The sequence below is a fragment of the Ptiloglossa arizonensis genome, chromosome 4 (genome assembly GCF_051014685.1).
Source record: "Ptiloglossa arizonensis isolate GNS036 chromosome 4, iyPtiAriz1_principal, whole genome shotgun sequence".
NCBI lineage: Eukaryota > Metazoa > Arthropoda > Insecta > Hymenoptera > Colletidae > Ptiloglossa > Ptiloglossa arizonensis.
The window spans coordinates 28,214,068-28,237,797 of NC_135051.1; the positions used below are offsets into that span (position 1 = coordinate 28,214,068).

Here is a 23,730-nt window from a genome sequence, read left to right on the forward strand (position 1 = left end):
ATATTTTCAATAATACAATATAGCATGCCTTGTTAATGTTTGATTTCAATGTTTATTAGCGTACACTAACTTATTAAATCATACTATTTATATTTTTTTCTATATATTCTTAATTATCTCCTTATTATTAACTCTACTATTCCTCAAAATAAAATATACTAAATGTCTACATCAAATGCAGCAAATACATTAAAGCATGACATTATTATATTAAATAAATACTTTTTACAATAAAATAATTGACATTATACTCTCTGTTAATGGTACATACATATGTTTATTGCATATTATTTTATAAAATTTATCTTATCGCTATTGTAATAAAAAATGCTTCTGCAGACGCATAAAGTTTGGTATTGAAAACATGGCTGTTGTTTTTAATACAAGTGATTAACGTTTCTGTTAAATCTTTTATTTTTATTTTAAGTCAGAAAGTTATTCCATTAATCGCTTCTTTTAGAACCCATAAAGTAGATTTTTGTGATCGTTCCATAAATATTGCCATACAAAGTATGAACCGATCAAAATCACACAGACTTCAAGACTGATTATCATGTTTGATTCAGTGATATAAAAAAGTATAAAGAATCGGCCAAGGAGTCAGCGACGTCAGTTGGAGGTCAAAACGGTGGCGTACATTCAGAAAGATGGCAGGCCTTCTGTTGTGCGCAGCGCGCTTTCTATTTTTATTTCTTATTAATTTGATTCTTGTACCTTCTTGTTTTGCAAACAAGCCAGTACAAAACGTACCGGAGCTATTGATTCAAAGTGCCTTGAATTCTTTGAATGAGGATTCTCCGACGCATCATACGTACAAGGGCGGTAACCTGATTAGTGCGCAAAAATTGGTATGTTCTTCGCACACTTTCAAACGATTAAAATATTATAATCAGTAGTAATAATAATTTTCAAAATGTATGTAACCAGTTGCGTTTTTTACTTTAAACACAAATTATTGCACATTCGTCTTTATTTTTCAGGATGAGTCACCATATGTAATATATAGACTTACATTTGATTTGACTCCTATTTGTAAGGAAGCATTAGAACCTTGTCCCCGAGAAGCATGTACTGTTGAAGTAAAGCAACACGAACAAGGAGACATAATTGTTTTACGAGAATCTATACAATGCATGTATTTGTATCCTCAATCGACACAGGATGATCCAATACAAACACAAGAAAATAATCAGGAACAGGAAATTATTGAAAATTTAGATAAACAAATTATTAGTAACCAAAGCGTCGAGCTGGATCATGAAATTCAAAAAAGTGGAGACCATAATGATAGACCATTCATAGCTATGAGAGCTTCCAGTCCTAATTATTGTCCAGGATGTCCATATGAACTAAATCCAAACTTACCAGGGCTGTTTGGATTTGGAGAACAGGTAGCAAAGTCAATGGATGAATCAATACCAAATGATTACAAGCATAAAATGATTGATATCATCAAAATAACTCGTACAGTACCACCTTCATCTAATGTAATACAATATCAACTTTTATTACGCATGGGAGAATCTGATTGTTTAAAAAACGCGATAGATCAGTCAGAATGTTCTGTACAAGTAAATCTTCCTATTAAAATATGCTTGGTAACATTCGAAGAACAACCTTGGCAGCAATCTAGTCGTAAAATAACAAAGAACAATTGTACCTTGGATAACTTTATTGAAACTGGGCATAGTATTAATCCGTCCTCAACATTAGATGCTGAAGCACTTGTAACGCATGCACCTAACAAAGAAGAAATAAATTTTGAAAAATTTGAAGCTTTAGAAAACTTAAAAAATACTCTTAATAATTATACTTATGCTACAACAATAAAATTAGAAGAGCAAGAACAATCGGAAGTAACAGAACACCCTATTGTAAAGGTTTCCATAAACAAAAGTGATGATGATACAAAACCTCAAGGATTTGAAAACAAGGCTAAAGAATTTGGTGAATTTCTAAAAGATTTTGATTTACCAACAAGGGAAGCTAAATCAAATCCAGAAATGAACAAAGAAGAAATTAAAGAACAGATAATATTGCCAAAAAAAGTATCTACTGATTCAACAATCACTGAATCGCACAAATTATATAGAAACAAAAGAAAATCTGATCTTCTTGGTGCACCTACTACTAAAAGTGTCAATGATTCTGAAATACAGGAACTCGTTAATAAAGGATTGCAGAAATTTTCAGAAAATTCTGAAGGTACAAATGAGCCTATGATAGTAGAAATTGTGGAAGCTACACAACAAGTAGTATCAGGATATTTATACAAAATAAAAGTTAAATTAGGTACAAGTACTTGTCCAAAGGGCATTAAAGATAATTGTCAGTTAAAAGATGGAAACGATGTGAAGGAATGTTTGTTTACAATATGGTCACAACCATGGAAAGGTAATGACTCTCTAGAAATTACCATCAACTGCGATTTAAACAATCGACGAAAACGGTCATTACGAGGTAGCCAATATAGTCAAAAAATGTTGAAATTAGCTGAAAATATCACAGATGAAACCATGTTTGAAAATTTTATTAAAAAATATGGTAAAACATACACTTCGGCTGAAGAGAAACAATATCGTTTCAAAATTTTGAAACAGAATTTAGAAATTATGAAAACATTACAGAAAGTCGAACAAGGAACAGCCATGTATGGTATTACAATATTTGCAGACTTAACACCTAAAGAATTTAGAGCACATTATTTAGGTTTTCGACCCAATTTGAAACAAGAAAATGAAATACCTTTTTTAGAGGCTGAGATACCTGACGTTCATTTACCACCTCATTTTGATTGGCGTGATCATAATGTGGTCACACCTGTAAAAGATCAAGGTCCCTGTGGATCGTGTTGGGCATTTTCAGTTACAGGAAATTTGGAAGGACAGTATGCAATTCATCATAAAAAATTGTTGTCGTTGTCTGAACAAGAATTAGTAGATTGTGATACATTGGACGAAGGTTGCGGAGGAGGAGAAATGACCAATGCATACAGAACTATAGAAAGATTAGGCGGTCTTGAATTAGAAACGGATTATCCCTATGATGCCAAGAATGAAGAATGCCACTTCATTCAAAATAAAGCTGTAGTACAAATTGCCTCGATTGTAAATATCACATCAGATGAAAAAAAAATGGCACAATGGCTAGTAAAAAAGGGCCCAATCTCCATTGCCATTAACGCCAATGCGATGCAATTTTATTTGGGCGGTGTTTCACATCCACCGAAATTTCTCTGTAATCCTAATAATTTAGATCACGGCATTCTAATTGTAGGATACGGCACAAGCAGTACGTCTTATACATTTTAAATCTAATTACTTTAATTTCTATATTGTTTATAGAACGTATTTTGTTTTTTTCAGCATATCCTCTTTTTCGCAAAAAATTACCATACTGGATAATAAAAAATAGTTGGGGCCCAAAGTGGGGCGAACAAGGCTATTACAGAGTATATAGAGGAGATGGTACTTGTGGTGTTAATAAAATGGCTTCAAGTGCTATAGTAGCATAATAAAGTTACTCATGAAACTAATGTTTTTCACAATGACATTTAACTTCTCTAAAATAAAATATTTTTTGTTACTAATGCAATACTCATGTTATATAAATTTTGTTGCTTAAATTACGAAGAATTTTGTACGATACTTCTGAAGGTCAAATATTGTTTGCTATGGCCAAGTCGTAATAGTTTCCGCGGTTATAATTATATAGAATCGTACTAATGTTTTCGTAATAAAAAAGAGTACTCGTTACAATATTTTCGTGTCTTTATATTATGTTCTTATCCTGAAATCTAACACTTAATTTGTATCTAATTTATAAACGATCAAATAACACCAGCCATTAAATACGAAAAACTTATCGAACATAATGTTCAAAGATACTATTTATTAGCAAATTATGTGAACTAAAATATTAAATTACAATGTAATTTAAAATTATATTTTCTTATTTTGACAATCAAATATATATTACCTTGAAATTCTAAATTAATATAAACGAAATATGCTATCATTATCAAAACTGTTTGCGTACTTATAAATTTTGTTTATTGCAAATTATAAAAATTCACATAAGGAGACGATGTTATTTAATGTCTGTGACCTTTATACCGAATTCACGGCTAAATTCAGATTCTAATTATAACACAGAAATATGCATCTGTAAAGATATGCATCAAGAATTTAATAGGACACCAACAATCAATGCTTTCTCTATAATTGAACATATAGAAACGTAGTCACGTTTTTCAATTCATTTGTTTATCAAAATTGTGTTGACAAATATTAACAATATTTATTCCGTGAATATCTCACAAAGTACATTACGGAACGCACATTATCAGAAACTCTATCATTACAAACTAAGTACGCGCAGAAACAGATGGTTATTACAAATTAAGGGCAACATTTACGAACTGCTAGTTTCCTGTTGAAAAAATAAGACGTCACGGAATAAAATATCAAAAACATGAATTTGTTTTATCATGTGAATTCAATGCAGATACAAGATATTTTTTGACGCATGCTTGTGAATGCATAACATAGCATACTTCATTTTCATACTGTATGACATTCTTTGTCATCTACCTGTATTGTGCCGCAATTGCAATAATATATTCATCAACAGTCGTAAATTTATTAGCGTTTTCTGTCCGGCAATATTACTTAGAAATACAGTAAGATAGAACTGCATGCAAAAAATAGGTTGTATTGAAAGAAAATATCAGTACGATATGTAGCTTTAGGATTCGTGTCAGGTCACTGATGTGTCATTGGAACTTTAAAGAATTTCGTTTCCTTTTCTTGCCAATCATCCTCAAACGAAAGAAGAATACATATTATAAAATGTACAGTAGACACAATAACGCAATGAAAGCTGGTACAGGAAAAACAGTACAAATCCACTAATAGTAATTGTAAGATCCCCACTGATTATATGGTCCGTATGCTTGCGGTCCACCTTGCCCGTATTGCCAATTCTGATAATTAGCATAATTAGGATCGGAAGGAGGCGGATACTGTTGATAACCCTGTTGATACCCGCCTTGGCCACCGTACTGACCACCTTGAAACTGTTGTTGTGATTGATAAGGTCCACTTGGACCACTGCTGTACTGATAAGATGATTGCGAGCTAACAGAAGGCGGTGGTGGTATATTTGACTGGTCACCAGTTTTGACTTTCTTTGGAGGAGAAGTGTCTCTGTAACACGCCAAATTAAAGTAGTATGACAAGTTTTATGGAGTATAACTTAAACACTATTTTCAAGTCATATCTTACGTTTTGGTATCGTCGCTTTTCGTCTTCTTTCGCTCCTTTGCTTGTTTAATGCATTTTTGGAATTGTTCGTGCGCTTTCAACACTTGTCGAATATCCGGACTAAAATCTTCAAGAAATTCTACCTTACGCTGTGCAAACAATACTCTTTGTTCAAGATCAGCATGCTCTCGCTCTATGAACATATCCATGTATCCTACAATTTCTTGTGTATCGACAGGTGCTCTTTGCATCCCCAAGTCGATTAATTGTAAATAGAGCCTGGGATTATCTTTGTCTTTTTCTGTAGCCTAAAAAGAATATATAAATAAAATATATATGCATAAAATAATAATGTATGATAGAAGTAAATAAGATGTAGTAATTAAACAAATCAAAAAGCATCGTCAATGTACCTTCAACAGTACTTTAATTGCCTTATCCACATCATTTTTAACTTTGCACAAAAATCGTGCGTACTTTACAGCGATATTGTTTGCGATCGTTCTATTTTTACTATTACTAATATAATTTTCATATAATGTACAAGCTTTATCCAAATCCCCTCTTCTACGCTCCAAATTTATTCTTCGATATGCCACTTGTAACATATTTGGTAATACGTTATCGATATTTTCCAATATGCTTGCCGCTTTCTCGAAATTATCTTGACCTTCTTCAAATGTTGCCCATTGAAGATGCAAATTTGGTTTTTTTGGATGATGCACCATGCAAGCTCTAGAGTACACATCTCTAATTTTCTCCACGTTATCACCTTTCAAAGATTCTAAATAACGAACAAACTAAAGAAAACAAATATAAATATATTTATTTTATGAGAGTGTGTTCATATTAAAAACAATAATTAAAACGATATTATTATCGACTTACTCGCATCCAAAATTCATCATATAGAGCACATGCTATTAAACATCTTTCAAATAAAATGATTATTCGATTCTGATCTTTCTGCTCAATTTCAAAATCTAAGTATTCCTTCCAATTCTTCAACTGACATCGTTCTAAAGGTTTTACATGAAAGTACGGCCTTTTAATCTATCAATAAAAATCAAAAGATAAGTATTAATACAAAATGAGGTATCAAATATATTGTGTTTATATACTTACACCTTCTTCGTATGACCATCTTGCAGCAACTGCATTAATATTAGCTTTGTGCATTTTGCGTCTGCTGCTTATAATTTTTTCTCTAATAGCACGTGTCTCTTCATCGGTAGGTGGAAGTTCATGTGGTGGAGGTTCTTCTCCAGGTGGTGCATCATCTGCTGCGGAAGTGGATGTATTGTCATCTGACTTCAAAAGCGCTTTTACTTCAGCGCGCAATGCAAGAAAATCATCAACGCTTAAAATACGATTTGGTAAGTTCGAAGAAACGAACTCTTGAAATGCATCAAAGTGGGAGATATAGCCAAGTGTAGGCGTACATAGTAAACGGTCATACAGTGCTGTTACTCTGCTAAAACGTTTGCCGTCCAATTCCCACTTAATGTAACTTTCCCAAAGACGATCAGATCTGAGAAACAAAGATTATAGAATCTTTATGAACATGTAACTACAATTATATAATTTTACAGATAAACTGAAGACAATTCAGACCTGAACTCAAGACCACATGCTTGAATAGCTCTTTCATATTGTTCTCGAAGTTTTTCTTCATCCTTTTCATAGACGGTTTTGCAGTGGTTGATATAATGGAGCCAAAGGTCGACACTGAGCGAAATAGCTTTCAAACCTTGATCGAATACCTGTAGTAATGATTTGCAATCACATTTAGAACAGTTTACAACTGATTGGGCTGGTGGCGGGTAGACTTATACCTATTTCTTTTTTTTTTTTTAGCTTTCGTTAAGCATTACGGTTTTTTAGCAACGTATACTCACATATCGTACGCGTACTGTAAATAAAGAGATTTATTTAACACAGAGATTGCAGAGCATTGTGCATTCACCTTAAAGTCAAGAAGTGTTCCGATCTGGGTGCCTCTGTGTCTTCCGCCACTTTTTCTTGCTCCCTCTCTGGCACGGTCACGTCCTAAGTCTTTGTTTCTGACTTTGATTTAACACCCAACCCAATCTTACTTACATTAAGTAAGGTACCGCATCTTATGCTTAAGTTACAATACTTTCTGTAGTAAGCTATGTGTACAAATGCTTACAGTAAATATTACACACAATTTTGCACGATAAATATCGCAAATTGAAACAACTAGCCTTCGCTTGACTTACGTATCATACGTAGAATATCAGTATAACGGTATAAGTAAAACAGTAATATTCGCAATAATATTGTATATATCGCAGAATAATTAAGTAACTAGCTATTTGGTAAACGGAGAGAGTCGTATAGGTGCCGCAAGACGTGCTAGGCTGTTGGAAGGGAAAACCATATTTACGTGCGTGCACACTGCCCACGCGTCTTCCTAACTCGAGCTATTTTCATTAGATTGCGTTAATTAAATGATATCATAATGAGAGGTAGCCTAATGAATATGGTAAACGAGTGGACTCACCCTTTGGACATTTTCGGGGTTGCCTTTCTTCTTCTCGTAATCAGCAAATTTTCTCCAGTAACCGTAGCAATATGGATAACGCTCCAAAAATTTGGTATAAGCTTCGCGAGCAGCCTCTGCGTCATTCTACAGGGATAGAAACAAATTAAATATATACTCTCTGTAATTTTCCATAGCCTTCGTGCTTTCTAACATACTTCTTGATCAACATATTGAAGTAGGTATGTCCATCCTGTAAAATCTGATGGATCCTCGTTTACAGCTTTCCAATATTTTTCTAATTCTGGCAGCGTCTTTTTCTTTGGTGATGCTGGTTTAGTTTCCTGTTTATTGTCTGCAGTATCTGCTTCAGCCGAGAGAGCCACTTTTTTTGCTGGAGTTTCATCATTATTTTCAGACGTCGGCGAACTAGGATCGTACTCTCCTTCTGCATTTAACTTGCGTTTATCTGAAAAGAGAACAATACAAGACAAGAAAATTCAAATAAGAGAATTATGACAATTTATATATGTATTTTTTTCTCTGTATACTTACTTCCACCTTCTGTTTTGCTTTTCTTTTCCGGAGTTTTGCTCATTGCCTTTATCCCACTTTTTTTCTTCTTCTCACTATCTGGCGGCAATTCATCTTCAGAAACAGACTCAGTTTCTCCTAAATCTGCAGGAGCCGCGGCTGGTAATTCTTCATCAGATACTGCTTCTGTCTCAGGTTCCTTCAAGCAAAAAATTAAATATTACAAACATATACATATATTACTCATTATTTACAAAATTTATAATTATACCTTTGCAGCGGCTTCAGTAGGCAATTCATCTTCTGATACAGCTTCTGTGTCAGGCTCTGTCTTTTTCATAGTGTTCTCAGGTGAGCATTCTACATCTGCATTTGTTACCTCTGTCATCTCCATTATTTCTGTCATTTCTATATCAGGTACAATTTTTCCTGTATCACTTTCTATAACTTCCGACGCTTCTTGTTGACAATCGTCTACTTCCATGACTTCAATTCCAGTACCATCATTTATAACAGTTTCAGATTCAATTTCCTCGGTTTCTAAAATTTCTGTTACTTGCGTTATGGTTTCACCATCATCGTTAATGACTTCATGAAAATCTATTAGCACATGTTGGTTTGTTTCATCATTACTCGTCTCTTGTCCTTCTATATCTACCTGTTCTCGTTCACTTAATATATCAACTTTATCCATACTGCTTTCTTCTATGATTATATGATCTGACACAGTATCAGAATGAACCTAAGAAAAATAATTCATGTACAAATATATACACAAATTTGACATAATTATTAGATTTATAAGGAATTAAATATCATACAGAATATAATATAGGTTTTTATCATTCTGTAGACATTACTAACAATTTGAGTCACAGATGTTTCTAAATCAGGTACATTTTCTTCTTCTCCTGCTAATTGTATACTCTGATTCATGTTGATTTCATGAACAGCTGCGTCACCAGAATCTTCTAGTTCTAAGTGCAACATAGTTGATTCATCCTCTGTGTGCTGCTCAATAATAATGTCACCAAACCTTTGCACTCCATTTTCTGGAATGCTTTCCATAACAATTGCCTCTTGCAGTATAGGTTCTTCCTCCTAAGAAATTACAACAACCAATTATTTGCATTATATATATCAATTATGATTGTCAATTATATATTTCGATGATCACGGATACTATCTATAACATTAACGATCTTACACACCTCGACCTCTTCGATTTCTTGCACTTTTTTCGGAGAGCGTGTCGCCCTTGCCAGAAGTTTTTTTACAGGGGATTTCTTCGCCACGACGGCAGTCTTGCGTGTACGGCCAGATCGTGTACGTCGTACTAGAAGAAATAATAAATATAAAAGATAAAAATATTACAAAAATTAAACGGAATATTTACACGTTACATGCGTGTATGAGACGCCATTTATTTAATGGCGGTTCGCAAGCCCTTCGGCGAACCGCCGGGTGTACCATAATGCCTGTGCCACTTTCACACAAACGTATAGTAAACAAGGTCATGAAGTTCAATTGCGAAACATTAAACTAGATTTCTTTCGAAAATATTATCTTCTTACCAGGTTCATTTAAAGTAATCTCGCTCTCGTCACCACTTGCGGACGACATCTTGCCTCGATGCAATCTCTGGAATGTAAAACGCAGAACTGAAGAAGAAAATGGCGACATTACGTCAAGAAACCATCTACAGGATATTTGTGAACTAAAATAACACGATGGATGAATATTAAAAACTGGTTTATCGTCAATCGATCAAAAACCGTATCCAGATCATAGACAAAATATTAAATAGACAATTTATCGTATAGTAGTTGGTATTACACGTTCTGAAATACCGACTTTGTAATATGTATGTGATTTTTGAGGGACTTCCTTATTTAAGAATAGTTATTCTAGAACTATATTCAACTGTTGATTATGTAACATTAACTTCCGTGAAATGAACTACCTATTTACTATTTCCTTTGTGATATAAGAACGAGTTTTTATGTTTATTACCTTTACCGACGTTGGTGGTTCAGCTAAATATAGTTCCTAGAATCACCACTGTTAAACAAATGGTTACTTCAAAACCATTAATATTTTATGAAGTCAATATTTTTATTTCTCAAAATTTATACTATATCTCATCTGTGATTCCGATAATTATTAAAATAATCAATTCTCATCATGTTTAGTTTTAATTCCTATATTAATAGCGCTAAAATTTTATTCCAGTCTGAATCGATAATGTTGGAAGTGACATGAAATTAATGGTAAAGGGACTTGCAAGTCCTCGATTTATGTGAAACAAAAAAGCATTAACTTCAATTTCTATTCTACATGTTTTCTGCGCCTACACATCGTCTATACCAAACTAGTCAGAACCTAGGATTCGTGTGTATTCTTCCACAGTTTGCTATTTTATACTTCTGTATGTACACGATTTCCTGTCATGCATTTCTTTGTTATGTCGCTATGCTATGTTATCTATGACTATATCATTACTGAGCCTACAGAATTTAACCAACTTGATTGGTTCTTCAATCTCGGCAAAATTAAGTATTCTAAAAGGTCATGAAATTAGCAGTGAAATTCCGTTGGTTCCCCACTCCAACGAAATATATTTAATACATCTATACGTCAGACGTAGATTCTCGACGACGAGTTTTCTTACCAGTGAGTACCGAATTATTTCTAATCCTATTTTCTAATTTTCATCTTTTATTATATGCATATATTCGCGATTTAATTATTTCCTATATAATTATTAACTATAAAACAATAAAAAATGTACAATGTCTTTCAATACCTTTTATCATCAATGTACCTTTATCTTTGTATTGATGTGATATAAATTGATTGTTTTTCTACGCGCATGCATATACTTACATGTACATTTTTAAATAAAAAATTATACCATCAATTCGTTAAGAAAATGCTGAGTCTTTGAGAACATAATTATGAATGAACAAGCAATGATCTAAAATAATAAAAACCTTTGGAGGATAGGAGGGACATCAAAATATACGCATGTGCAAGGGAATGGCGCTAAAGAGCGCAAGTGCACAGAATAATCTATCTTGCGTGAGTATATGCCAAGGTGCATCAATTACCAGTTTCTCTATAAATATATTTTTGTATACGCAATTTTATAAAACAACGCTCGTCGGTGTTCATAATTTGATGTTATCGTGTATCAATGTTCCAAGTTAAACGTGAATCAAAACAAGCGATGCTGAAAGAGACCACGAATCGCTCGATTTTGTTCATAATCCGTCAATTCCGAACATCTCGGAATTCCGAAGTATCTCTTTCCCTTATTTCGTCTCATTCTTCAGTGAAAACGACTGTCTCGGACAGTGCGGCAATTATCTTCAAAAAGAATTGTTCGTCGATGTTCCGAAACTTTTTTTAAAAGAAAAAGAAAAAAATGGCGTGAAACTAGTTAAAAGTCGTTTTCCTTTTTCCTAATTTTCACACAACGTCGGGAATGTCGAAATGTTTAGCCCGAATTACCTTTGACGATAACGAGTGCAATAATTCGTACGATACGAATTCGAAAATTTCGCGATAGGAGATGTCTTACAGCGATGGTGGGCGTCCGATCCGAAAATTCGGCACCAAGTCGCCAAAAAAGCTTTGCGTGACCAAAAATGAAAATAACGATAAAACTACGACCGCTATTAATTGCAATAATCACCATCACAATCATTACCACCATATTCATCGCTTCCTCGACACTCCTCAACCGTCGGTACACAAGCGTAATCTATATATTGTTTCTTTCCCCTTGATACTGCTCTTCAACATTCTGAGAACACTTCTTTATCAGTTATTCCTAGTATTTAAGTACTTGTATACATCTACATCTCAGCTGATTCAACGAAGGCAAGCTTCCAAGCAGACCTGCCAATTGGAGATTGTAGTCGGTCAAAAGTCCGTGCAGAGCTTGAATAATAATTTACACAATTCTGGGCAAATTGAAAACGAAGGAATGTCACAAGTGCCCAGAAGACCTATTGGTCCTGGTCCTGGGGATCCTTTGTTTGCTAAACAAAAACATCATCATCGTAGAGCTTTTGAATTCATCAGTAAGGCACTTAAGATTGACGAGGACAATGAAGGTTTGTTAATAAGTTATGTTAACCTCAGGTTACTTGAATGAAAGCCATGCATGAGAATTAAATTTAAACAATATTAAAATAATTGTACGTTAGTTGTAATATTTTTCTTTTAATCTTTTTATTAGGTCAAAAAGAATTGGCAATTGAACTCTATAAGAAAGGTATTGGAGAATTAGAAAAAGGAATAGCTATAGAATGTAATGGTGGTCGAGGAGAAGTATGGGAACATGCTCAAAGGCTTCATGATAAAATGCGCACTAATCTAGCAATGGCAAAGGATAGACTTGATTTTCTTGGTTCGTAAACTTATATCTTAAATATATGTCACATTTCTTGAGCTGTTCCAGTCATATGTGGAATAAAAAGCACAGCTTGCATTTAATATTATTACGACACACATGTAATAAATTCATAAGTTCTCTATATGATTTAGTCATTACTCTCGGACGAAGTTATAGTAACAGCTTAAGGAATAACACAATAATAGTGTATCTAGCATGCTCGTGTGTTAATTGTCCACAATGTTTACGTGTATGTGTGTGTGTGTGTATGTATCTATGTACGAACGTATATTTGCGTGTATGCATGCGCGCGTTATCCCTTCATTTGATAAGTTTATTTTTGGCACAATATGCTCTTTCATAAGTGGTGCAAATACTTATGTAAAATTTAGTAGCCAAACTTTTTATAGCAGCATTTCTAATAGCCGTCAATACGCTCATTCCATATTTTAATACTAGTTAAATAGTTCAAAATTCTGAGAAAAGTTGACAAACTCTATGAGTTCAGTCCGTATTTAGCTATTTAGCCTACTGCAGCATGGCAGAGAATGTTTTTCCTTTTTGTAGTGAGTGTGTGTGAGCTGAAAAAGATGGATATCTCCAGTGAATATCATGCCCCTGGAAATAAAGTGGACGGCGAACATCCAGGGAAGAATCTGAGGGCCCGTCGCAATATACACACATTACAAACAACTCGTTCTTCCTTAAACATAAATCACACAAAAAACACGAACAGTACACAAACAGTGAACATAGGACAAAACACATGTACTCAAATTCCCAAGTTAAGGCCACGTTCTCCAAAAAACTATTGTGCCCATTCTGAAGGTACTGTTTGTCTGAAGTTCTGGGCTTACATGCAAACTTTAATTGTAAATTTGTTCATATGATATTTATAATAGTCGCTTCCCTAAAAATATTATTTTTATTTTGTTAATAGGTGTGTGTGTGTGTGCGTGCGTGCGCGCACACACACACAAACACACATACACGTATGCACTTGTATCATTTTCTAAAATAATTCACGTAGTAAATGTAGGCATGTTGTTATATTGACCATTATAAATATAGTAGCTTTGCTATATCGTAGTAATCTAGTATAGTATTTATTTAAATAAAATTTTTAGTAAGGTAGAATTATTTATATATAGCTACAATAAGTATGTGTATGAGACAATGAATAACTTAAAAAGAAAGACTTGTCAATATATAAAAGTATGCTTTATACAATAATACAAATTTTGTTTGACAGATATATATAATTTAAAAAATATTTTGAAAGTAATTACTTTAATTTATATTCTAATAAAGTAAAAAGTAAACTAAATTCAAACTAAAAATACATCAATTTCTTAAAAAGGTGTACATATACATACTTTAATACATTGTATTCAATATTCAAGTATTATGACACTGAAGTATTTACACGCGCGTGAGCGCGCGCACACACACGTATTATGTATGCTATATGCATATAAAAAAGACAGATAGATTTTTTAATAATAATATACTGATACACTTGGGAAACATTAATAATGTAACATATGTACATTACTGTCTACATCATTTTATATATATTACTGCAGACAGTGCATCACAAATTTTTATCATTAACTTTAATTATGTTGAGAATATAATTTTTTGCTTCAACATATTTGTCTTGTACTTTATTCTTTGCAATAGTTCTTCTATACATTAGATTTATTAACAATTTGCATTGAAGTATATTAATAGTGAATTTTATTTCAATATTTTCATCTCTTATATCTCACTCCTTTTATGATATTGTTATTTATAGCATCTGGAAGGAAGTTATCTGTTCCTGGAAAAAGAGTGGGTACAGCTATAAGCAAGAGTCAAACATTACCACGTAGTATGGGACGTTCAACACCAGTTCAATCTTGTCACAGAGTTACACCTGTTAAACCAACATCCACACCACCCTCTGTAAAGAGACAATTATCTGTACCTGGAAATGGTTCACCTATAAGGAGACCAGGAACACCTACTGCATCAAATAGTAACAGAGGTACACCCACTAGAAAAATACCTATTTTAAAAGGTGTGGATCCAAAACTTGCACAAGTTATTCTTGATGAAATTTTGGAAGGAGGAACAGCAGTACATTGGGAAGACATTGCTGGTCAAGAGGTTTGCAGATATTACATTTGTAAATTGCCAAGTAATGAAAAAATTATAAATACTGTATATTAATTAATATTCTTTATTTTTTGATAATATAGACTGCAAAACAAGCACTACAAGAAATGGTGATACTACCTTCATTGAGACCAGAATTGTTCACTGGTCTACGAACACCTGCAAGAGGATTATTATTGTTTGGTCCGCCAGGAAATGGCAAGACCTTACTTGCACGTGCTGTGGCTACCCAATGCAATGCTACATTTTTTTCAATATCTGCAGCTAGTCTTACATCAAAATATGTTGGAGAAGGAGAAAAATTAGTAAGGGCTCTTTTTGCTATAGCGCGAGAGTTACAGCCATCCGTAATCTTTATCGACGAAGTGGATTCACTATTAAGTGAACGCAGGGATAATGAGCATGAAGCTTCAAGGTAAATTTTTCTGAAAGTAAAGATTAAACAAAATAATTATCATGAATTTAATTAATAATTATCATACAGGCGGTTGAAAACGGAATTTTTAGTTGAATTTGATGGTTTACCATGTAATCCGGAAGAACGGGTACTCGTCATGGCTGCTACAAATAGACCTCAAGAATTAGATGAAGCTGCATTAAGAAGATTCACAAAACGAGTTTATGTCACATTGCCGGATTTACGGACAAGAATTATGTTACTAAGACGACTTTTAGCAAAACATAATGATCCACTTACACCAGAAGAATTAAATGAAATGGCGGTTTTGACTGAAGGCTATTCTGGAAGTGATTTAACCGGTTTGGCAAAAGATGCAGCACTTGGGCCTATCAGAGGTAAATTAAAATTTATTTGTCTTTCTCTTGTAACATGTTGTACTCTTTACTTTGTATTTAGTTAAAATAGACTGAATGGATATTAGAATTTTGACCATACAGTCTAACAAATAGATCATTTGTTGAGTATATGTAAAAAATATCACGTGTTAATATTGCACAGAGCTCAATCCAGATCAAGTAAAGGAATTGGATCTAAATTCTGTGCGCAACATCACAATGCAAGATTTTCGTGATTCGCTTAAAAGAATTCGTAGATCAGTATCACCTGCAAGTTTAGCTGCTTATGAAAAATGGAGTTTCGAGTATGGCGATGTAAGTCTATGACTTTTAAGAATTAGCTGAAGTACGAGAATTAAAAATAAATTACGTTGGTCTGTTGGTTAATCCAACAAGAAAACAAAGAATAAAAAAGCTATAACAGCAAAAAATACTACAAAAGTGACTTTCTGCGATATTAATTATTACAGAATGTACATACAGCAGCTTTTACATTTTCTAAGCTAATTTATAAATGATAACATCTATACATAAAAAGGAAATGTTATGATAAGCGAAAGGCACTCTTGCTAAGTACTGGTTTTTTAAATCGTACAGTTGTAATATTAACGGCTTTATACCACATATATATAATACATTCCATACTCCATCCAGTAATCAGGTATCATAGATTTAAGTTCCACTATAGTAGTGTTAATAATAGAATTCCAATATCTGTAGTTACACAGTCTATTTTCTGTACTGCTAATATCATTCCTTTGTCGACATTTGTAACTTTTTTTTTTTTTAATTTTTTTACATTTTCATTAATGACGAACCTTAATTCTGTCAAGTTACAATTAATTTTTTATTAGTTAAGTAGGTATCTAAAGATATGAATTATTATATCATTAAGAAGGTACAATCCTACTATTAACAAATATGGTATGTACTTTTATGACAAAAAGAAAAGTGTAAATATTTAATTACTAATCAAGCACAATTAAGTTGAACTGTATTAGTAGGAAGACTGCATTTGCACATGAAACTGCACACGTCCAATCAGATAATAAAACAATTAAAGTAACTGAGAATAAACAGTTTAACTACTGATGTAGTTAAGTTATCGGATAAGCATAAAAATTAATAGAAAATTGATGGCATCTTGTATAAGCATGTGCTACAAATGAAGCACACACGTAGAATTGTTTTTGGCACATAAGTTTTGTAAAAACAACAAATTGCACACCATTTAATGTATCTAGAAACATTAATCTTGTTATGTTTGGTGATATCTTAAATATTCAGTTGATAATTGTTGAAATAAAATATCATTAAAGTCTTTTAACGGGGTGCATAGTACTTATCGGATTGCGCATCATGTTCTGATTTGATTAGACTTCTATGAGACAACGAACTGGAAATATATGTGAATTATATGAAATTAAAAATATTTATTATTTGTAAATAAATATTATTGATGAACAAATAATGTTAACGATAAAAGTATGCTATAAAAAGGAAGTCGCATATATAAATGTTTTTTGATATTTATCTATTGCTTCAAATGCTCAAATAAAAGGTAATTGTGCTTGTACGATATACTCTCCAATTTAAAAAAATATTTATTGGAATGAGTACTTACTAATAAGCCTCAGTGTTAGTGTAACATTGTTTCACTTCGAAATTATTTATATTAGTCTCTACGATTTTGACGTATATTTATTTATTTATAAGAGAAGTGTAGAACAATTTTCTCAAATAGAAACTCGTTATAATTTAACCTTGAAGATGTTAATGCAACGAGTTTAAAGCTTCTCTGGTGTGATCAATAGTTAATACTGTTTAATAATAGTAGATATATACGCGTAGAATGCACACGACATGAGTTAATGTCTTTTTTTTATTTCTGCCTTGCAGTTTGATGAAAAAAGAATTGTCTGTTTAATTGTTAGAATTTTCATGCAAGTTGTAATTGATGTAGAATCATAAAAAAATGTAGGGCGGATACATCTGTAGCACAAAGTGCACGCCCATTCTCTATCAGAAAACGAGCATACACTGACGATACAAATAATGCCAAATAAGTTTAATTTTACAGCGATATATCAGTATAAATGTGTTAAGTTTGATATGTATTGCTGTTTATCGTATATAATTGATTTAATCAAAAAAATTATAAACTCGATGTTAAATTAATGTTGATACTTTTTTTTGTTCTAAAAGTTCAGTGCCAACATAATAGCATTGCATAAATTACGTTAGGTATACTTTTTCATTTTATATCTGCACTGGTCTTTGTCTTACATAAAATTGCATTACGTTAAATAATTTATTATATACATATAAGTAGAATAATAGCGTTAATTAAATCTTTTCGACGATCTTGCACAACAGACTGTTATCAATATGAATATATATATATCTATTTACAACCCTGGCCTTCCATATTAAAAACACGCTCAGCCTCGATTAAATTATTTTGCTACTTTTATAATAACTCGTAATAGGGAATTTCTTAAAAATATAAGCAGAACAAACACGAAAACATCAATTAATTCTATTTAAGCTAAAATTAATAAAATGTGGATTGGTCGTTTAGAAATGTTTGCAAGCAGATTGATTTGTGAAATCAAAATAATTATTTTGTTAATATTATAGTATTGATTTTTTACAAATAAAAAATAATACCTAATTAAATTTTTACTAAAATAGAATCACTCGCAAAACAAACGATTTGATTTATGAAACGTAATACAAAAATTGCAAGACATTTATATTTTTAAAATAATTTACTTTTCATAAAATCCTTCAATGAGTTGTATTTTCATTAAATGCCAAACTTGTATTTTCCAATATTATTACAAATTGTTTAAAAAGGTATGTTGAACAAGATAAATCACGATTGTAGATTGTAGATTTAAATTTTCGTTAAGCAACTCTTTTTAATGTATTATATTATACTGGTCTTCTCTCAATGAAACAAAGCGCGAATACATATTTAATTAACGTTGATATACTCAGTGACATCACGCAATTAAATAGTAACTTTTTAATGATATTGAATAGTATAGCATCACCTACTGTGTAGCAATACAAAATATCCTATTTAATATTTTGCCGCTGTATGATCGAGACCGAGGAACGCATGTTTTGTATGTAATAAACTGTATAGTACAAATTGTTCTAGCGCATTTCATTAAAAAAAAAAATGATGGCAGCTTCCAAATGAAAATCAATTAAATTATTCACAATTTTGTGGCATTATTACATACTTCTTGATTATAATGTTATAATATTTCTAATTAACGTTGTTTACATTTGTGAAAGAAATATGTTTGTTTATATAATGATAGTGGTAATACTTTGTACTAAATCCATGCAACAATGCACTTTTTAAATTATATTCCATACCAAAAATATGTAGAATGATTGCGTCAGTTACCTTCAATGTATGGCAAAGATTGTACTTAGCATTAAATTTTATTATGTCAGAGAATCAGTCAGAATATTGTCTTCTACATAAGTCATCCCATCTTAAATATTTTAAGTGCTTGACAAGATGATTTGTAGAAAAACATATATCTTCAGTTAGCGTAAATAATTATTGTAAAAGTATACCGGCTGTAAAATAAAATTACCTTGTATGTACTTAAAAAACATGTTATATTATTTTTTACATTTAACCAGTTATAAACGAAGGTACTACGTTTCTTATAAATTTAAAAAACCACTTTTGATATTATTTCATAACTTTATATTTTGTAATAACGTGGGCTATGAAATAATACAAAATATTGTGTATTTTAAATATTTATTCCTTTTTTTTTTCATTCAAAGGACAATTTGTTTTTATTATAAGATAACATTATCCTAAGCATTTTCAAGGGCTTCACACCCTGCTGTACCTAAATTACTCTTTATATAACATTTTTTTTTTATGTCTTCCATCGGTTCACTGATTATTATTAATCCATAGACAAGATTTTTTTCTTAAATTGGCTCTCCGTCGTTCGATATCACTTATCGCAGTCAATTAATCATTGCTATACTCGACTTTGTGTTTCTCCTGTTATTACATTCAGTACTGACTTTATACAAATGGATCTCAAAAGGTTTATGGCTTTTTATCGTCGGTGGTGAAGCAAAGTATCAATTAGTTTTTTACTCTAATTTCTTTATTTCTATCATTACCACGCAATTTGTTATCTTCATGAGAACTTAAAAGCATACTTTGGAAAATGTTTTTTTTAAAGAATAATTAGAAGGAAAGTGGTAAACTTTTTAAAGAAAATTGAATATTAAAGCTAACTCTACTGAAACTTACAGAATAAAATTCTATGAAAAGTATGCAATAAATTTCTACTGCATATTAATTAGAAGACACGAAAGTGTTAATATCGTGTCATGCGATAGTTTAAATGTCAAATTATCAGATAATATCAAGGGTGATTGTCTGTTGATATACTGATAGTTATGAGATAACAAATTCTTGTTATTCTTTAGTATATCTAAGAAAATATAATACCAATTTCCAGTGTACAAATTAAGAAAGGCAGAACAATAGTGACTCCATCTCTTAGTGGAAGTTTTTATCATTACCATTATACTTAAATTACGTTGTAATAATTACACCAAGGTTTACCATTTCTCTGTACAAATGGAGAGGAGCCACTGAAGTGCATATAACATAATGCATCCAAATAAGTAAAATTCAACATAAAAGCATTTCATGTTTAACACACTTCTTAGAATATTTTCTTTAAAATTCTTTGTAAGAAAGTTTTGTACATTTACCACCGACGATAAATATCACATAACGAGGAAAGTTTACAACTCGTTTACCGACTCGCATAGATTATTTTATTAAGGGCCCTGCATACGTCAAAGCATGCATCCAAATCTAGCTACATCACAGGCGCCGTCTACCTATACTCTCTATCTTATACTATGTTCAATGTCGTACTTCGTGTTTACCATAAATGAACAATTACTTTTGTTCATTAATGAAGTGAAATAAACTAAAGATTGGTAATTGTGGCAAAAATATTAAAAATATAACAACACAATGGTTGCATACATACGTACACCTTACGCAGCACAACGAATGCAGGGCTCGTCAAGGGGCTGCAACCTTGAGTTCAGAAATATACCTCATTCAACACCATGGGTACAAACCGTTTTGAAAAGATTATTCGATCACACTGATGGATTGACTGCTATGATAGATTTGCTTTTTAATTTATTAATGAGCACTGCAAGATGAACTTGCATTTGTTAAAATGATATACGTTTCTATTGTTTGGCAAGGGAAACGTATAAAGGAAATATATATTTATGTGTATGTGTATATATATGAATATATATATATATCACTTTGAACTTTTGATGGAATAGTTCTTCACAACAAGAGTGATTCAATGTCAGTCAGTATCGGGACAACCAAATTTAGGAGCTTTCTTTACAATGTAGTACTTCAGTTGAAGTAAAACTGAGAAATTTGTACATATGATGCTGCAGTCAAAATACCAATAAATTTGTTGGAATAGGTATATGACAGAACAGTTTTTGCAAAAGCCCCAAGGGCAAATGTATCATATGTAACAATTAGTTGACGCCGATCAATAATCAATTTCATTGCGTAGGATATTGTGGCATGGTGTATGCTACCATGGTAGGTTGCTGACCTGGTGGCAATGGTGCAGTTGCAGTCGGTGGCGCGGCGGTTGCTTGTGCAGGTTGCCATGTACCTGCACCAGGAGCAGGCATTCGCATACTATTCATATATTGAGCCTGTTGTCCATAATATTGACCATAGTACTGAGCAGCTGGTAAAAACTGACCCTGCATTTGTGGATAACCTTGTGGATACCAATAACTCATTTGCTGACCATAACCGTATGCATACTGACCAGCTCCAGCTGTAACCTATTAAACCAAACAACAAGTATTTTAATACCTTCTTAATCCATTGAATATAAAACATATAAGCTTAGCATCAGTTTAGCATCAAAAAAATATTTTATAATGTGAAACTATGATTCAACATTCTTTACGATTTCTTTTTGTGTTTTAAATTTAATACAACAAATTAAGGAAGCAATAAACATTCATAAAATATTTGAGTAACCTGTTGAGCCTGGTGATTTGCATTAGGACCCACACTATTAGGATCTCCATTTTCCTTTCCCCAAAAACATTTAACAATGCTACCATTAATTTCAGTATTATGTGTCGATTCTATGGCATGTGTTGCCGCTTCCTTAGTAGTAAATTTAATGAACGCATATCCTTTGTCTTTGAATACTCTTATATCTTGAATGGTGCCAAACGGGGAGAATGTTTTGGTTATCAAATCGTCCGTAATACCATTCGTGAAGCCTCCACAATATACTGTGCAATTGGTTGGACTACTTTGGTTATACACCTATCAACGATACATAAGAACCATCAAGAAATAGTCATTTTGGCATGTTTCAATTAGTAAAATTACATACAAATGATTCTACACGTTACATTTATCTATTTAACAGAAATAGTATTTACGTATTTTAACTAAGAGCAACGACAATCAAAACAATTCCAACAGCTGATGGAAACTCATGTCATACCTCTTCGTAGTTAGGTTTACTATTATTCGAATGTCGTGGCCTTTCAGATCTTGGTGGCGGTGGTTTTCTAGTTGACCAATTTGTCCTGATGCTTCTGGATCCTAGCCACTGACCATTCATCGCCGCAATCGCCGCTTCGGCTTCAGACTTTTTTACGAAGGATACAAAAGCGTACCCTTTGCTTTTCATAGTTTGTGGATCGCGAACGATTCTACAATTGCTAATTTCGCCGAATGGCGCGAACGCTTCTTTCAATGTTTGCGTTTCAATCTCTGGTGATAAATCGCCAACAAATATGTGATGATGATTACTGGTGTCCAACTTCGGCTGATTTCCAGGGCTCGTTGCCCAGTTAACCTTCATTTCCTTATTCAGGAAGGATCGCTTGTTCATGGCGGCTAGCGCCGTAGCCGCGCACTGATGATTTGTAAATTCGACAAAAGCATACGGATCGTTTCCCGGTTCCCGTATGATCTTGCATCCCTTAACGGCACCTATTTGCGAGAAAAGTGCGCACAAAAGTTCCTCCGACACCGAAGCGTCTAAATTACCCACATAGAGCGTTCGCGGATTGCTTTCTTCGCTCATGCTCGCTCTTCTCAGTACCCCCTATGTGTACTTCCTTATTTAACTAATATCCTTACGTTCCTCGGGCTTATATTTACGGTTCACACGTTCAGCGCGTGGTACGTGCATTTACCTGGACCCCAGCATCAGAATTCGGATTTTCTCGCCTTTTCCAAAAGAACACGGACGGTTGAACGCGAAGCTACACCCAGCCTCTACGTCATACTAACATAAAATGGCCGCTCTGGTGCTTCGCCACTTTCCCTTCAATCATCCGCGTAAATGTTCGTATTACGCTGGTTAACTTACGCGAAACGACGCTTTTTTTACGCGCGTTTAGCACTGCTTTACCTACCTACTCTAACGTTCGTCAAATCGACTTAAATAGCTCAAAACTATCACGGTTTAAATGCAAAAGAACACGTGTTTTTGTATCATCCGTCGAAGATTTCATAACAGGTAGCGCGAAAACGCTCGTGAATCATTGGCCTACGAAATTCACTAGACAAGAATTTACTAAAGGCTGCTTTTCATCAAAATTTAATTACACAATTAACTATAAAAATGTGGTTCTCTTTTACATTTGATCGAAAAAATTTATACCATTAGAAACTTCGTTGAAAACTTCCCGTAAAACTTTAAACATTTGAGCGAAACAACTACTTCACTATTATAATAATATTATGCATGTGTTTATGAAAATGTATCGAAAATAATGTATTCTATTTATGATTCATAAGTTTGTTTCTAAAACTGATCTATAAATTATGATAAATTATATGATCTGTATTCCATATTTCGATTACTAAAATACACCATATATTATGTAAACAAGTGTGGGTGTATAGAGATATTTCAAGTATACCAACTTTATTGTTCTGTTTAAAATGAAACGCGCCTACAAACGAATAT

At 32.8% G+C, this 23,730-nt stretch overlaps 4 protein-coding genes across 12 annotated transcripts; 2 read left to right on the top strand and 2 right to left on the bottom strand.

Moving 5' to 3' along the window:
• The first annotated feature begins 447 nt into the window (after nucleotides 1-447).
• Nucleotides 448-3,760, top strand: LOC143146034 (uncharacterized). Its single transcript, XM_076309993.1, has 3 exons — nucleotides 448-848; nucleotides 981-3,291; nucleotides 3,366-3,760. The coding sequence occupies exons 1-3, from the start codon at nucleotides 648-650 to the stop codon at nucleotides 3,512-3,514; spliced, it is 2,661 nt and encodes an 886-aa protein (XP_076166108.1). The 5' UTR covers nucleotides 448-647; the 3' UTR covers nucleotides 3,515-3,760.
• Nucleotides 2,518-10,175, bottom strand: Prp39 (pre-mRNA processing factor 39). Of its 2 annotated transcripts, XM_076309992.1 has the most exons (14): nucleotides 10,159-10,175; nucleotides 9,879-9,945; nucleotides 9,516-9,640; nucleotides 9,169-9,405; nucleotides 8,576-9,046; nucleotides 8,326-8,503; nucleotides 7,989-8,239; nucleotides 7,792-7,917; nucleotides 6,879-7,027; nucleotides 6,390-6,795; nucleotides 6,153-6,317; nucleotides 5,678-6,064; nucleotides 5,286-5,572; nucleotides 2,518-5,207 (listed from the first exon to the last, which is right to left on the bottom strand). In XM_076309992.1, exons 2-14 carry the CDS (start codon nucleotides 9,925-9,927, stop codon nucleotides 4,910-4,912), a joined length of 3,129 nt encoding a protein of 1,042 aa, XP_076166107.1. In that variant the 5' UTR covers nucleotides 9,928-9,945; nucleotides 10,159-10,175; the 3' UTR covers nucleotides 2,518-4,909. The 2 variants fall into 2 exon arrangements, with proteins under 2 accessions (XP_076166107.1, XP_076166106.1); XM_076309991.1 differs by lacking the exon at nucleotides 10,159-10,175 and having other exon boundaries at nucleotides 9,879-10,032.
• A 664-nt stretch (nucleotides 10,176-10,839) lies between these two features.
• Spas (spastin) lies at nucleotides 10,840-19,294 on the top strand. Of its 8 annotated transcripts, XM_076309997.1 has the most exons (10): nucleotides 10,840-10,977; nucleotides 11,234-11,385; nucleotides 12,134-12,425; nucleotides 12,551-12,721; nucleotides 13,274-13,534; nucleotides 14,505-14,857; nucleotides 14,950-15,281; nucleotides 15,351-15,661; nucleotides 15,825-15,976; nucleotides 16,132-19,294. In XM_076309997.1, exons 2-10 carry the CDS (start codon nucleotides 11,332-11,334, stop codon nucleotides 16,177-16,179), a joined length of 1,974 nt encoding a protein of 657 aa, XP_076166112.1. In that variant the 5' UTR covers nucleotides 10,840-10,977; nucleotides 11,234-11,331; the 3' UTR covers nucleotides 16,180-19,294. The 8 variants fall into 8 exon arrangements, with proteins under 8 accessions (XP_076166112.1, XP_076166110.1, XP_076166116.1 ...); XM_076309995.1 differs by having other exon boundaries at nucleotides 11,234-12,425; XM_076310001.1 differs by lacking the exon at nucleotides 11,234-11,385 and having other exon boundaries at nucleotides 10,949-10,977; nucleotides 12,176-12,425.
• A 143-nt stretch (nucleotides 19,295-19,437) lies between these two features.
• Nucleotides 19,438-23,272, bottom strand: Rox8 (TIA1 cytotoxic granule associated RNA binding protein Rox8). Its single transcript, XM_076310006.1, has 3 exons — nucleotides 22,252-23,272; nucleotides 21,771-22,067; nucleotides 19,438-21,568 (listed from the first exon to the last, which is right to left on the bottom strand). The coding sequence occupies exons 1-3, from the start codon at nucleotides 22,837-22,839 to the stop codon at nucleotides 21,275-21,277; spliced, it is 1,179 nt and encodes a 392-aa protein (XP_076166121.1). The 5' UTR covers nucleotides 22,840-23,272; the 3' UTR covers nucleotides 19,438-21,274.
• Between the last annotated feature and the right edge of the window lie 458 nt (nucleotides 23,273-23,730).